The sequence below is a fragment of the Sorex fumeus genome, unplaced genomic scaffold (assembly GCF_029834395.1).
Source record: "Sorex fumeus unplaced genomic scaffold, SorFum_2.1 ptg000055l, whole genome shotgun sequence".
NCBI classification, from domain to species: Eukaryota; Metazoa; Chordata; class Mammalia; order Eulipotyphla; family Soricidae; genus Sorex; species Sorex fumeus.
The window spans coordinates 15,414,469-15,431,050 of record NW_026606112.1 but is presented as its reverse complement, the minus strand read 5'-3'; the positions used below and the strand labels follow the sequence as shown (position 1 = coordinate 15,431,050).

The window sequence follows — 16,582 nt, the reverse complement described above, 5'->3', positions numbered from 1 at the left end:
ACCAGTGCCCATTCTCCACCACCAATGAACCCAGTATCTATCCCCCCCCCTCCAGACCCCCGTACCATCCCGCCTCTGTGACAGGGCATTCCCTTTTGTTCTCTCTCTCCTCTTGGGTGTTGTGGTTTGCAAAAGAGGCATTGAGTGGCAATCATGTTCGGTCTATAGTCTACTTTCAGCATGCATCTCCCATCTTGGGAGGATCCTCCCAACACCTTTTACTTGGTGTTCCCTTCTCTATCTGAGCTGCCCTTTCCACTAGCATGTGTGGCTGGCCTTCAAGCCATGGAGTGAACCTCCTGGTACTTATCTCGACTATTCTTCGATGTTAGTCTCCTATTTTGTTACTTTATTGTTTGTTTTTATTCCACACCTGGCTTTGTGTTCAAGGGCTTACAGCTTGCACTTCACTCAGCCTCCAAAAGCAAAATGTACTTGTTTGTTTGGGGGCCACAACCCACTGCTTCTCAGAGTTTACTCCTGGCTCTGCACTCAGGAATTACTCCTGGCTGTCCTTGGGGGACCAGATGGGCTGGGTGCAAGGCAAGCCTACCCACCATGCTATCTCTCTAACCTACAAACTGTAAATCATATTAGTGAAGGGAAAGAAGATAAGGAGTGGGGATATAGGTCTGCATGCTTTGCATTTGTGAGGCCCTGGTTATGATCCGTAGCACCAAGAAGGAAAAAAAGAAACTGATATATGCCGGTTGCTTTATGTTATTAAAAATTTTAAGTGAATCACTGAGATAGTTACAGAGTTTTCATGATTGAGTTTCAATCTTACAATGTTCCAATACCCATCCCTCCAGCAGTGTACATTTCCACCACCAATGACGCCATTCCTCCTGCCCACCCACAGCAAGTATTTTACTTTTTTTTTGCCTTTTGGGTCACACCAGGCGATGCTCAAGGGTTACTCCTGGCTCATGCACTCAGGAATCACTCCTGGCGGTGCTCGGGGGACCATATGGGATGTTGGGAATCGAACCTGTATGGGCCATGTTGGCTGCGCGCAAGGCAAACGCCCTACCCGCTGTGCTATCGCTCCAGCCCCAGTATTTTACTCCTTATGCTCTCTCTTTGGGGCATTATGGTTCGCAACCCAGACACTGACAGGCGATCATGTTTGGTTCTTTACCCACTCTCAAGCACGCCTCTCCCATCGAGAGTGATCCCTTGAGCCATCATTGTCACAGTGGTCCCCTCTCTATCTATCCCAGCTGCCCTCTGCCCCAGCACTTGAGGTAGGCTTCCAACGCGGACCCATCCTCCTGGCCCTTGTTTTCACTGTCCTTGGATATACTACTCTCATATTATGCCATTTTATACCTAGGGCGACTGTTTCCCCTTAACATTTCAGAGTAACCGCCCTCGATATAAAATCTATACCATGCGACAAAACAGCTGCTAGCCGCCTCCTTCCCTCCCCTGGAGGTCAGTGGGTACAAGAGACAGAAAATCAATCGCTAGTAAGAGAGTAACCAAGGGAACCCGAACGTATTTTAAAAGGCAAGTAAAGTGGTGGCTAGACGTGGGTGAGTCAGAGGCATGACTCAAACCGGACTCTGGGGGCCATCAAGTACCCGAGGCCCGGGGCGCGTCGTCGTCTATCACATTTAAGGAAAGTACCAGGTTCGCGGAGGGCGACAGGAAACCTGGGGGAGGGGGGGGCGTAGACGAGGGGCTCCTCCTGCCCTGCTGGTGGCAGAGCAGCCCTGGCTTCCCCTTCTTCGCAGGGGCTCCGGTTCCCTTTCATCCGCCACCAGGCGTGTCCGGGCGGGCGCGCGCGCGAGCGTTCGGGGACATGGGGAGTGGGGGCACCCACTCCCAGACCCCAGCCCGCCCCGGCGCGGCGCGCGCGCCCGCAGCTGCTCCGGGGCAGACACCTGTCCTGCCCGAGCTCCGCGAGATTTGGCGGGGGGGAAGCCTAGGCGGCAGCGGGCGCGCTCTCGCGAGGTTTGGGAAATTTCCCACGGCCCGTGTTGTGTCTGGGCCGCGTAGTGGAAGGCGGTGGGAAGGAGGTGTAGCGTGAGACTGGGCTGCCCGCGCCGGGCACATGCGCACGGGCGCTCGCGCGGGCCGCGCCGCGCTCTCTCGCAGCGCCCCGGGCAGGTTTCAGGGCGGCCGAGTCCAGTTCTCCGGGTTTTGGGGCTCCCTGCGGGAGGCAGAGCTGGATCTGGGAATCTCGAGGAACTGAAAGGGCAAGGGTGGGTGGGGGGCGCAGGTTGGATGGGGGGGGTGTGGGAGGAGGGGGGTAGATAAGCTAGGCGTGTTGCGGGTAGGAAGGGCAAGAAGGGACGTGACACTGTTCTATGAAATGCCCAAGGCTGCCCAGGGGACTTCCAGATTTAGGTCTCCCCGAGAACAAGTCGGGCCCCCCAGCGTCCTCCTCGGCAGCCCCAGGCCCACCGGAGGACCTGGTCTGTCTGTCCCCGCCAGATCCGCCAGGGTTCTCACGAGGCTGGAGGCTGCGGCGAGGTCGGCGGCAGCCGCAGCTTTGCACCCAAGAGGAACCTCTGGCCCGAATGCGGGGTGAGGGCGTGGGGGGAACCCTCGCAGGCTTTGCCTCCGGTAAAAAAGGACGGAGCGCCGCTCGGGCATGTGTCTGCGCGGTGCCCGCCAGAGACCTCGGCCTGACCTGGTTTCACGCGCCGAGGACTTTAGAAAGCGAGGGCGGCGGGCTCAGCTCGTCCCAAGTTTTCCGTTCGGAGCGCTCTGGAGGGGCGTGCCACTTTGCAACTTGTCTCTGGGTTGGCAGAAGGGGCAGGCGGGGGGGCGGGGTAGGAAGGCGAGAGAACGAAGGAAGGGGTGGTGGTGGTGGTGGTAGTAGTAGTAGTAGTAATAGTAGTAGTAGTAGTAGTAATTGTAGTAGTAATAGAAGTAGCAGCGGCGGGCCGGTGCCTCGCCCAAACTCGGGGCGTCCCCGTCGCTGCAGCACCTAACGCTGACAGCCGTCTCCCGGAGGCGCCCAAGGAACGTGCGAATGAATGAATGAATGAACGAATGAATGAAAAGGCCTGGGAACCCGAGGGAGCGGGCAGCCGCTCGGGAAACACGCAGCAGAGGAGGAGTTGGCCTCCAGGCCCGAGCGGCGCGGCCCATTTTCCCAGGACCCCTCCTCCCTCGCGCGCGGCCCCGCCTCCTGACCCCTCCATTCCCCGAGCCCCCCCTCCCCCCCGCCCTACCCAGCCCCGTGCCATCCCCTCCGGTTTTCCTCGGGCTCTCGGCGGACGTCGTCCCTCCGGGCGCGTCCCAAAACCCGGAGAGCCGGAGCGCGCCCCATGGCCCAGCAGCGGCGGGGCCGGCCGGCCGAGGCGCCGCCTGCGCATGCTCCGGCGCGGGGGTAGGTTTCCCGGGACGGCGGGGCGCGCAGCCTTCCCCGGTCGGCGGGCGGCGCGCGCGGCGGGCGGCTCCCGGCGGCGGCGAGGGGCCGAGGCGCGCGGGAGGTGGGGGCGGGCGGAACCGAGGAGTGGAGGCGGAAAAAAAAAAGAAGAAAAGGGAAGGGGCGGGGGGGAGGGAGCGAGCGAGCGGGCGGGCGAGAGCGAGAGCGAGCGAGGGAGCGAGCGAGGAGGGCCCCGGGCCGGCGTCCGGGGGGAATCTCGCGAGGGTTGGAGTTTTGGCGAGAGTTTGTGGAAGATGGCGCCTGTTGTGACAGGGTAAGTCTCGGGGCAGCGGAGCGCCGGGCACCGGGAAAGTTGCGGGCGTGTCGGAGCCCCCGGCGGGCGGCGCGCGGGCCGCGGGAGGCGGCGGGGGCGGCGGCGGCGGCGCGCGCGCGTGGCGTTGCCGACGTTGGCGGGGGGCGGCGGGGTCGCCGTGCGCTGCCCCGCGCCGCGCCGCGCCGCGCCGCTGGGCGCTCGCGGGGCTCCGGCGCGCGCGCGCGCGAGGGCGGGCGCGGGGCGCGGGGTCCCCGGGCGCGGGGCCCGTCCGCCGGCCCGCGGCAAGCTTTGTTTCTCGCCGCCGCCGCCGCGGGCGGCTCGCCCGGCCGGTGCCCCCGCGGCCCGGGGCGCTTTGTCTCGGCTCGCCCCCCGGTTCCCCCCCGCCCCGGCCCTTTGTCTCGCCGCCGTGGGCGCTTTTGTCCCGCCCGGCTCGCCCCGCAGCCCCTTCCCCGCCGCCGCCGCCGCCGCCCGCGGTCCCGGCGCCCTCCCGGGCCCCTTTGTTGTGCCGCGCTCGGGAGCTCCGGGACCGGCCCCCCGCCGCCGCCGCCGCTCGCTCCCTCCTCGCTCCTCAGCCCGCTGCCCTGCCATTATCCTCCTCCCCGGGCTTCCTCTCACCTGTTTGGCCCTCGCCCCCCACCCCGGCCGCTTTGTCCCTCCGGTCCCCTGGCGTACTCGCCGGGCGCCCCCCTCCCCGGCCACCCGCGGCCGGTTTCATCCACGACCCACGGAGCACCCGTGAGGCTGAGCTGTCCCAGCCCCGGGGACTCCACCGGGTGCTCCGCGGCCACACGCAGACCCCTCGGTTTTTTTTTGGGGGGGGGGTGGGTTTGTTGAAGCTCAGTTTGGTTTCCTCGGAGCTGCTCCTCTCTGCACCCCCTTTCTCTCGGGATTACGGGCGCTCACCTCCACCCCCCTCCTTTTTTTTTTTCTCCTCTCGGGAGTACACTGTCTGTAGTTTTTTCTTTGCCATCTCTTTTGGGCCCGTGGTGGTTTGGCTTGGAGACGGCAGCCCGGGGAAAAATTAAAAAAAAAAAAAAAGCCCAGTCTCCTGGTTATTGCATGGACCTCCCCGCCCCCCCGCCCAGCCCCCCGCCCCACGCGCGCGTCCCGTTTGAGGTTTGACTGTCCCCCGGGCCCAGGGCAAGCTGGCAGAGCCGCCTTGCGTCTCTGGGTTACCCCGAGGGTGTTGTGGGGGAGCTGGAGAGAGGTGCAAGGTGTTTCTGCTTGGGGTGGCCGGCAAGTTGCCGAGGGATTTGCGTTTGGGGGTGTGATGAGCAGTCGGTGAGTTTTTGATGTTCAAGGTCCGGGAATGCTCAGGTGCAGAATCTCGGTGGGCGCCTCCCTCCCCCCTCCTTTGCTTTTTTTCTGGACCTCGGGTGCTGAAGATAGTTCTCTCCGGGTGACGTCTGGCGAGACAGGAAAAGGGAAGGCATCCTGCTTGGGAATCTGATAGGCTTGTCTCAGTTGTAAAGAGTGGGTAGTTTGCACTCGGGTGCTTTTTCACTCCGCCGTTTGTAACTGCCGTCCAGCCCCATCCGTGGAGTGGAAACGAGGAGAGCGTGGAAGAGTGCGTTCGCAGTTGATGGATGCGGCTGGTTGAATCTTTGTGGAATACATTCATCAAATGCAATTAAAAGACATTTAAGTAATAGCCTTAAGCCAGGTAAAGAGACTTTCTCATGTTAAGGGAGCTTTAAGCTGTTCTGTAGTTCTTATTGTAATGTTAAGAGCTTGTAGTTGTGTGGGGGTTGGGGGAGGTGTCGGTGTTGTGGCTGGAAGGTTCAGGTGTTGAGCTTTCAGGTTGACCGGGACTACTGGGCGGAATGAATTGTTCGGGAGTGTCCCCGCCCTCTCCCCCCGCTTACAGGTTGATCTCTACTTTTAGAAGATACATTTACCCGTAAAATCACTTGGAGTGGATACACCCATCCGACAGAATGTGTACAAGAAAGACGTAGTGTGAGGAGGAATGTTGGTACACTGGGAAGCATTCTTCTTCGGGGGTTTTTGGACTGCACCGCTGCTGGCTGTGTGTGTACTCACCGTTCGCTCCCGGCTGTGCTTGGGAAATTAGGGCCCAGGTTGAATTTGGAGGCGGCACATGCGAGACCAAGTGCTTGATCCTCAGCGCTCCCACCTTAGTCCTGGAAAGTGCTCTTTGAGAACCGTGATGAGAACTTGTTTAAATTTTGGTGTTGGAAAAACACGTCTGAGAATCGATTCATGGGGTTTTGGTGAAACTTTGCAGGCTGGGTTCTGTGAGTGCATTTTACCGTTTGTCAATTTTTCTCCAGTGCATAATGGTTCATTTGAAGGCAGATTACTAACACTATGCAGAGTGTAAATATGGTATAATTGATGGTAGATATTCTATTTTAACTTATGAAGGATGATCACACACAAAAACAGTATTTTCAATTTGAGTTTTTTGTTTCTAAATCATCTTAAGGCCTTGATTTGCAACCTCCAAGCCCCTTCTCTAAATTATTTCAAACAGGATATTTAGGAACAGGATGAATTGTGGCTGGGAAAGTTTCACTTGAATAAACGAGTATTATTAGAGCTTTGAATTTATTGTTCATTTAGATAGCAGTGTGTCTGAGGAAAGCATATTTGGTAAAAAATATGAGGCCCACCAGCAATATGTTCATTCTAACATTCTTTTAAGTTTCAAGTGCTTATTTTGCTAAAATATTACTTATTGTTCTAGACCAATGTATTTTCTATCAGTGCTTTTTAAGTGGCTAAGATGATAAATGGTTTGGGAAAAGTCACTCTTGCCAGCTGTTAATTCATTAAATAATCTTTGGCGCAGTGGATGGATAAGGCATTAAGGGGGAAATGGTGTTTGAAAGATCTTTCAAGTCATATTTTTCGTATTTGGTCATTAAAAAAATAAATTTGAAAAACCTAGGACATGGCTTTAAGCATTATTTTGCATTTTGTTTCTTCCTAATAGTAAATTTCATGTTATTTCAACTAGGGGCAGTATTTTCTCATAACTAAAAGCTGTTATTTTTGGCAACTGGCTTTGTGATTATTTCCAAGTTACTCTACTTCCCCTGGGCCAATTTCCTAACTCTGTAGTAAAATGGGAATCATAATAACTTGCCACATCTGTACAGGATTGCTGTGCTTTAGGGTTTATAGAGAGCATCCTTGGATGAAGGTGTAGCTACAGTCTAGGAATTATTACTGAAACAAGTTGAAGTGAAGTAGGTTGTATTTTATAAGACGTGAAGTAGAAGGTTATAAACTAAGTTCTTGGCAAGACACGGTGGTGATAGTGGAATGAAGAAATCAAAATATCTACAGCAACTTGGATAATAAAATTGTTTCTCCCTGTAAGCTTAGTGAGAGGTGTAAGTAAAACTGTGTGTATATTCTGTATAAGAGACTGCAGATCTGTCAAACAAATGAATTAACATTGTAAGACTATGGGATATTTTTGCTCTGTTTTGTTTTCTTCATGTATAAAAGTGACAGCAAAATATTTTCACTGTTCGAGGCCAATTCTTTTAATGCAGTAAAGACTAATTTTGAATCCTGGTTTTAAAAATGCCTTGTCATTTACTTACAGGAGTAGTTTCTAACTACTGGGAGCATAATTTCAGATTCTGCATTTGGGCGATTGAACAAACAAAACTTGTTGCTTCTCTTTCCTTGGTAATTGATATCCCCTCCCAGCTCCTTCCCCAAAACAGGTTTCTGGATTTCTCTCTCAGACTAACTCTTTACATCTAATCGCTGGAACTGATAATTTTCTCTCCTGAAAAACCTGTCTCCTTCATCCTCACTGGCAGTTTCTGCTCTCATCATTTCTTACCTGGATTACTACAGCCTTACAGACTCTGGCAGCTTCCTCTTTCTGCCACTAGATCTGCGCAGCCCCCCCCCCCCCGCCCCCCCTTTTATATAAAATCCAGCTTCTCCACCGTCTCTCTATGGAACAAATCTGGGCGCTCTACTCCTTAGCTTAAAAACCTTTCAATGGCTCCCCCTAGCAGCCTTCATTAAGAGAGGCAGCAGAGTGGAGAATTTATGGTACACATTGAGATTTAATCTGAACTGGGTCCTGATTCTGTCTGTTACTTAATCTGAACTGCGTTCCAGTGGGGTCTCTGATGTTCTGCAACATAGACAAGTGACTGAACTTCTGGCATTTTCCATCAGTAGCAGGATGACTAGTCTTAGTGAATTGCTGTAAGGATGCCTGTCACATAGCAAACGACATGCAGGGTTCTTCAGTCCAGTGCTCCCCTGTGCATGAAAAATGTCATAGTTACGGGGTGATTATTCAAGACTCAGCTCTGAGGATGTTCTAACCGGATCTACCAGGCTGACTTAAGTGCCTCTCCCAGGTGTTGCTGGTATAATTCTCTAGGACACGTCCTGCTGAATTTTAATTCTCTCACACCCAAATGCTGTTAGTTACTTGGTTGTTGATATCATTTATGTAGTAGACATTTCAAAAGAGTGTTTAGAACATTGTAGTGAGTCAGTAAAGTTTTATGAGTAAAGGACTCAGTCCCAACCCACCCGCCAGTATGGGGGGGGGGATCAGGGATATGCCTCAAGGCATGGGGGCTGAGCAAGAGTACTGCGGGTAGGGTGTTTGCCTTACACGCAGCACTTGGGTTCGATCCGATCCTCAGCATCCCTGAGCACTGCCAGGAGTAACCCCTGAGCAAAGCTGGATGTGATTTAAAAAAAAAAAAAGACTTAAGGCATGGGCCCTCACACTTGCCAGGAAGGTGCTCTGTTGCTGAGCCATATTCCTTCCCAAGGACTCAGTATTTTGAAAACTTGATATAAGGTTAATTATTGTAGAGAAAATTAAACAGTGCATATTAAATATATTTCAGTATGTCCTAATATATATCTTAAGTTCCCATGGAGCCAGAGTTTGGAGCTGGAGCAGTATTATAGCAGGTAGGGTGCTTGCCTAGCATGCAGCCAACCTGTGTTCTATCTCCAGCACATATATGCTTCCCCCAGCCCCACTAGGAGTAAGTCCTGAGCACCATTGGGGTCTGACCCCAAACACCCCCCAAAAAAAAGCCAGAATTTCATTCAGTAGGGAATTGGTGTTGTTCAGCCACACGAAATCTCAAGCTACTACAAGTGTAATAGTAAAACTCTTAGGCAGATATTTTTAGATTAATAGGAAATACTGTTTCATTTGTGTAGAACTGATAAGAAGCGCATATATTGTACCTGTTGTTTTGGTTCTGGGAGTTGCTCTCAAGGCCTTGTATGTTCGTATCATACTATCACTGAGCTGTATAGCCTTGACCCCAAAAGTTCATTGTTTAAGTTTGTTTTTTCGGGGCCACATCGGCAGTGCTCGGGGCTTACTCCTGGCTCTGTGCTAAGATCACTCCTTGAAGGGTTCAGGGGACCATATGGGGTGCTGCGGATGGAACCTGGATCAGCCCCATACATGGCATGCACCTTGTCTGCTATACTGTCTCTCCAGCCCAGAGTTTCATTGTTTTAGAGCGTAGGGGTGTACGTTGAACGGGTCCTTTTATAAAAAGACGTTTTTGGTGGACCCATGCTGTTGAATCTAGTAACCTTGATAAAATAAGAGAAAATCATTTTTGTTTTGTTGTTGTTTTGGGGGCATTCCCCGCAGTGCTCGGGGGTCTCTCCTGGCTTTGCACTCAGGAATCACTCCTGGCAGGCTTGGGGAACCATATGGGATACTGAGGATTGAACATGGGTTGGCCGCGTGCAAGCTAAGCACCCTACCAGCTGTACTATCTCCAGCCCTCATTTTTGTTGCATTTATCTGTCAGGTACACGTGACTACTAAGAAAAATATGTGGAATTGTAAAGATCAAATAAAACTTTGTGTTGGTGTTTTGTAAATAGTAAAGTACACTGTACAGATACTTTAATTATAGCTGTTGGCTTCTGGTAACTTTTCACAGGTAGAGTTCAAGGTGGACATTTTAGATTGTGCTCTGTAGTTTGTGGTTCGTGCTTTGGAGAACGCAGCAGAGGCCCATAGCCCTTGATGTCTGTCTGTCCTGGCATTTTGAAGAGATGTATTTGGTGTGTTCCTGCTTGTCATATATGCTTGAGAACTATAGATGTCATTAAATCACCCCCAACTTCTCAGGGTTTGCCTCTTAACTATTCTCGCTCCTTGCAGAACTGTTCTAAAGCTGATGCCCAGCTACTGCCAAGTCTCAGACACTGCCAGTAGTTGCGGATATCCCCAAGGTCTGGCCCATCCTGCGGCATCTCTTCTGGCTCTTCAGACCGCTTCCCCTCAGGGAATAAAATGTATCCGAATGGTGTGAGAAGGGAAGGGGAATTCTCAAACCTGATTCTGTACTAGGGAAAAGTAAGCAGAGGAGTCCCCGTGGCTTAGTTTGGGATGACTGGTAATAATTGCCTATTTCTGCAAATACCTGTGTAGGTTTGTGTAGGTTGATGATAATGCATAGGGATAAATAGGATGGCATTGCAGATTGTTCATGTTCATTTGCAGTAGTAGTTAAATCTTTCTATGTTCACAGAAACAAAAAGAAACCACTGCTCCGTAGGAACCCATCCTTGTGGAGGACATTACTAGAATGAAAGGTGCTGCACTGTTGCTGGTGAGCTGCGAGGATACCTACAAAATCAAGTCCACCCGTTTTAGTTTTCTTACAGGGTTTCAGTAAATCCTTATGAGATACAGTTGCAAAGATACAGTTACAAAGTTGTCCATGATTGGATTTCTGTCATATAATGAATCCATCCCTTTGGCTTGTGTAGCTTGTGTGCATTTCCCCACCACAAATGTCCTGGTTCCTCTGGGATCTGCCCCTCCCCCCTTTCCTTTTGGGCAAGGTGTTTTGCACTATCACATATATCACTTTACTTCCTTTCAGTACTCAGTTCTTATCCAGAGTGATCATTTCCAGCGTTCACTGTCATAATAGATCCTTCTCTGTGCTAACTATATTCCCTACAACTTGTGTGTGGCAAGCTTCCTACCATGGACCAAGTTGAGCCTTTCTAGTTTGCCTCTACCTCCTCTTCTGTATTTGCCAGTTTTGACTTGGCCGTAGCTAATTTATTGTGCATTGTTAATCAGATGAAAGAATTATAAATGAATAGGAAATTTCCCATAATAATATGTTTAGGTGGCTTGACATAATTGAAGCAAGGATATTCCCCCCTTAAAAAACTGCTGATTTGACTCATTTGAGGGATATTAAAAACATAGTACAAGACTAATTCCCAAGGACAGTAGAAACAAGGTCCAGCAGGAATGCCCGAGTTGGAAGCTTGCCACAGTGCTGCTGGTGGTGGGAGTGCTGCTAGGATAGAGAATGGGCTGCTGTGACAAAGATAGTTGGAAATGACCACTCTGGACAAGCAGTGAGTGCTGAAAGTAGGGAAGGGGACAGACATGATAACCTTTCAGGACCTGTATTGCAAGCTATAATGCGTGCATATAGAGGGGTGGTGATGGGGGAGAGGCAGAGGCAGAGGGAGAGGGAGAGAAGAGACTACAAGAGACAGAGGATAGAGACTACAGGAGACAGACTGGGAAAGTAGGGATGGGAGGAAAACTGGGGTCAGTGGTGGGAAATGTGGGCTGTTGAAACATTTTGACTGAAACCAGGTTGTAACTATTTACCCATAAACAACTTTGTAACTGTATCTCTCAGTGATTCAGTTAAAAAAAACTAAAAGTAACAACTGCAGGCCCACTAAGTTTGCTTTATTTTTATTCAGCATTTAAAAATAAATTGACTTTTCAGAATATCCAATTGGCTCACAGCAAAATTGAGTGGAAGGTACAGAGAGTGCCTCTGGACTCACTGCATCAGTGCAGAAATAGCCATTATCAATATACCCATGTAGAAATACATTTGTTAAAATTGATTAACTTAGAATGACAGTGACACACAATATGATCTCATAGAGCCCAACATTTACATTAGGGCTCATTCTTGGTGGGGTTTGGACAGAAATAAAGTGTATGTACCATTGTAGTTGTATTCTGAGTACCTGTGTCACACTTCAGTCCTCTGTTTAATGCCTGTTCATTCTTCCTTTCTCCTGAATCTCTGGCAGCCGTGGAAGTTACTTTTTTCAGTTTTCAGTGTGTTTGTAAACTTCTCAGCATATATTTTTAAAATTTCCATTTTGAATTTGAGATTTTTTTCAATGCAAAAAATTATGTAGTCCACAAAGTTCCTGACAAACACACCAGCTAGTGGAAACCAGTAAAGGCTAAGGGAAATGAAGACTCACGGTGCTCTAGAGGTTTCCCTTTAACATTGCTTTCCTCACGGTGTATTGAAGTCGAGTTCCCCATGGGTCTAAAACACTGCTGTATATTATCTTACAAAGATGGCTAGGAATTGTCTGGCGAAGCTCATGGTTTAGGCAGGGGAGACTGAAGTGCTAGCAGGTGTGCACTGCTGGTGGGAACACAGGTGTGAATGATTTTTGCACAGGAATTTGTGGAAGAGATGAGAGTTGTTAAAGAGTGGAGAAGATAGGGCTGGAAAAGTGGTTAGGGCCCCATGGGGGAACTTCTGTGCTCACCTTAGCAATATCACGCAGGGGTGAAGGTGGGTGAGAGTGCCCAACTTTTGAAAGAGGTGAGGCTGTAGGTAAAGAGTGAAAAAGATTGGAATTGGTGGGAGGGACCACGAGAGAAATAAAAGAAGCTCACGTCTTGGTGTTAGGTCTCAGGATGGAAGGATCATCGGTGGCCATGAGGATGCCACTTAACATTTTAACATTGTCTAAACGGTGGGGAAAAAAACGAACACTTGATGATAGTGATGTTCGGTTTAAATAAGGTAAAGGTAAAGGTAAAGGCCCTCCCGTTGATCGTCGATTTGCTCGAGCGGGCCCAGTAACGTCTCCATTGGAGACTTTGTTGTTACTGTGTCTGGCATATCCAATACTCTCGGTAGCTTGCCGGGCTCTCCGAGAGGGGCGGAGGAATCGAACTCGGGTCGGCCATGTTGGCCGCGTGGAAGGCGAACGCCCTACCCGCTGTGCTAAAGTGGCATAAAATGCTTTGTTTTTGGGGTCTGGGGAGTAGTTGTAATTAAATGGGGAAAGTCTGAGTGAGGTGGAGAGAACCTATTTGAGTGCCTTGTTCTTTCTATTGTTATTGTTTTTGGGGGCCACATTTGGCGATACTCTGGTTGCTCCTGGCTTTGCACTCAGGAATTAATCCTGGAAGTGCTGGCATTGGGGGACCAAATGTGATGCTGTCTAGCCCAGGTCCACTGCATGTAAGGTGGCAAGCGCCTTATGTTATCCTATGTTTCCAGCTCTTGTTTCTTTTAGTTTTTAAATAAATGGGGAGTGCTTTCATTTTATTTGTTTGATTTTTGGCAATACCTGGCTGTACTTAGGGGTTACACCCAGTGTGATATCCAGGGGTGGTTCCCAGAGTTGCTGGCCGGACCATGTGGTACTGAGGATTAAACTTGACCTTTTGAATGCAAAGCATGCTGCAGACCAGCCCTTTTAAGTAGCACTGTGGCCCTGAGTACTTTTGTATTTGCATGTTTTTGCTGTAACATTTGACATTGCCCTGCAGTTACATGACTATATCTCTGTTGATTATCTCTGTGTAGTCAGTGAGCTCTGCAAGGACAGAAGCAATATTTTATTTAGCTTACATAGTTCTGGAGCAGCCCGAATGTTCCTTGATGAGTTTGACTTGACTGGATTTCATAGTATATAACACTAGCCACTAGGTGGCACTTTGTTTAAGTGTTGAGTTTGACAGTGTAGATTTGATTACCTTTGTTTGTTTTGGGGGGACTATACCTGGCAGTGTTCAGGGATTGCTTCTGGCAGTGCTCAGGGGATCACGTGTAGTTCTGGGGCTCGAACTCTTGGCTCCTGAATGCAGAGCATGCACTAGTCCTCTGAGCTCTCTAGCTCCTGCATATAGACTTTTTTTTTTCTGGGGTAGAACCCAGGGAGAAGTCGGACTTTTTTGGACTATGATATGGTTTTTACCGTTTATGCTCCATACTTTTTGAGGTGGAATGTAGCAAATAGAAAACTCTGTGTTAGAAAATAGAAAAATGCAATGACATTAGAATATGCTCTGTAGAAAGAAGCTAAAGGGAGACTAATTGGAAGTAAGTTGTCTGACCAAATGCATTATCTCTAGATGTTTATTCATTTCTTTAGCTTTTTGGGGCTTTTCCAGACTGTACTTGTAGGCTGCTCTCAGCCCAGTGCTCAGCGACTACATGGTGCTTGGGAATTGAACCCAGAGCTATCTCCCTAGCCCTTATTCATTTGTTATTTATTTCAGTTAATCATTTATTATGCTTTGACTTAACCGGACAAGGCAAGTACTTTACTGCTCAACACCCAACCCCACACCTTCATTTCTTTTTTTTTTTTTTGAGGGGGGGACATACCTGGCACTGCTTAGGGATTACTCTGGGCTCAGTGATCAGGAATTACTCCTTACCATATGGGATGCTGATGATCAAAGCCAGGTTGGCCAATTGCAAGGCAGGCTCTCTCCTGTAGTACTGTAACTCTGGCCCTGATTATAATTTTAAGAAATCCCCCCCCCCCCTTTTTTTTTTTTGTTGTTGTGGTGGTGGTGGTGATTGAGGATTATAAGCCCTTGGTTGTGATGTGTGAGAGATTCTACTATGATGTGTTGCTGGCAGTCCCAAATAGCAGAGCCATTGGGAATTAAATTCAATGCCTATGGGATGTTACCAGGATCAGACTCGGCCTTACATTTTCCTGGCAGGCATTTTGTCTCTGAACCATCCCTGGGCTTTAGGATAATAGAAAGTTAAATTGTTTAGATGTAGCACTGTAGCACTGCCCTCTCGTTGTTCATCGATTTCCTAGATTAGTTCCAGTAACGTCTCCATTGTGAGACTTGTTATTGTGTTTGGCATATCCAATACGTCACAGGTAGCTTGCCAGGCTTTGCTGTGCGGGCGAGATACTCTCAGTAGCTTTCTGGGCTCTCCGAGAGGGGCGGAGGAATTGAACCTGGGTTGGCCGGGCCAGCCCCACGCAAGGCAAATGCCCTACTGCTGTGCTATCGCTCCAGCCCACTGTTTAGATGTAGGAAACTTAAAAGCTCGAACATGGTTTTGTATTCATATGTTTTAAAGGCATCACTTAAAAAATCTAACTTTTTAAAAAAAAATCGAGGGGCGCACCCTTCATTTTCTTTTTTTCTTTATTAATTTATTGATAAAATATTTTTATTTTATTTTTTATTGAATCACCGTGAAATACAGTTACAAAGCTTTCATATTTGAGTTTCAGTCATTCAGTGATCAAATACCCGTCTCTCCACCAGTGCAAATTCTCCACCACCAATGTCCCCAGTAACCCCCCACCCCCCCTTTCTAGCCTTCCCCTTGCCTCTTTGGCAATTTCCCCCCATACACTCTCTCTACTTTTGGGCATTATGGTTTGCAATACAGATACTGAGAGGTTATCATGTTGGTCCTTGATCTTTCAGCACACATCTTCTATCCCAAACGATTCCATTCCTCCAACCACCATTGTCTTAGTGATCTCTTCTCTATTCCAGCTGTCTTCTCCCCAGCTCATGAGACAGGCTAACAACTATGGGGCAGTATTCCTGGCTCTGTGCCTACTGTCTTTGGGTGTTAGGCTCTGGTGTTATTTTATAGTCCACAAATGAGCGCAATCCTTCTATGTCTGTCCCTCTCTTTCTGACTCATTTCACTTAGCTTGATACTCTCCGTGTTCATCCACTTATAAGTAAATTTCATGACTTCATCTTTCCTAACAGCTGCATAGTATTCCTTTGTGAAGATGTACTGAAGTTTCTTTAACCAGTCGTCTGTTCTCTGGCACTCGATACCCTTCATTTTCTGGGACTACTCCAGCTCCTGCTTGGAGCTCATGCAGAGCATGAACTCCTGCTGGTTGCATTACCTTTTCCCCCCCCCGGTAATCCCACATTTAAACAATAGGTACAGATTTAAAAAGTGACATATTCAGTTGGGGAGTAGTTCCTGGTTTGTTTTTTGTTGGGAGATGTATGCTGATTTTTCTTTTCTTTGATTTTTGTACCAGTCATCTCTTACTGTTACGTGCACTTTGTTTTCAAAACTCTTTTTCCCATTGGTGTGTACCTTGACCAAGAATGCCTATCTCTCAGCCTCAAACCTGATGGAGCCCTCTTGCTGGTATTGCATAATAAAGTGTGAACTCTGAACCTTCCAGTTCTTTCCTTCTTTGCTGCTTTCCTGTGCTTTTTGAGTTTGGAGGGTATGTGTGTGTGTGTGTGTGTGTGTGTGTGTGTGTGTGTGTGTGTTGGTGTTACATCTGGTCGTGCTCCTGAGAGCTTGTAGTGCTAGGGATTCAAGATTCAATTCTTGCCTTCTTTGTAAACCCCAGGCCCTGTTTTCCTATTCTCTATACTTCTTGAGTTCTGGTGTTTGACTATTTGGGTTAGGCCTCCTGGAGAAGAGTCCGTACTGCACACCTATTCTGCACTCTGCCTGTCCTCAAGGACTGCCTGGGTTCACTCATCCCTGGGCTCACTCTAGCCCCTTCTACTGATCTCCCTAGCTTCTTAGTTCCGCCACTTGTGCATTTAGCAGCTGGTTATTTCTGAAGTCTCTAGAAGAGAAAACTGAAGTACAGAGAGGGCTGGTAAGGGGGAAAGAAGAGACTTCGGGACAGAGGATGCAACTTGCAGTTTCTTATTGAAATAAGGACTGATTTTATGGCCTTGATTTTCATACAGTGATTTTCCCGATGTGGGCTTGTTGCCGTTTTGTTTTGGGGCCACATCAGAGGTGCTCTGTGGCTGCTTCAGCTCTGCTTGGGGCATCTCCCCATGCTGTGCTGTGCTCCAGCCGCCGGAGCTGTCTCCAGCTCCTCGTGCTGTGGTTTTCTAGGCAGTACTACTCTTT

General features: G+C 49.3%; 1 protein-coding gene across 2 annotated transcripts in view; it reads left to right on the top strand.

Annotated features, from left to right (window-relative positions):
• Positions 1 to 3,558: 3,558 nt before the first annotated feature.
• Positions 3,559 to 16,582, top strand: part of RBPJ (recombination signal binding protein for immunoglobulin kappa J region) — a 93,516-nt gene continuing 80,492 nt past the window's right edge. The window contains exon 1 of one of the 2 annotated variants that reach the window (XM_056125559.1): positions 3,559 to 3,659. In XM_056125559.1, coding sequence (XP_055981534.1) covers positions 3,640 to 3,659 — 20 coding nt within the window. In that variant the 5' untranslated portion in view covers positions 3,559 to 3,639. The remainder of the gene's footprint in view (positions 3,660 to 16,582) is intronic. The other variant, XM_056125560.1, reaches the window with a different exon arrangement.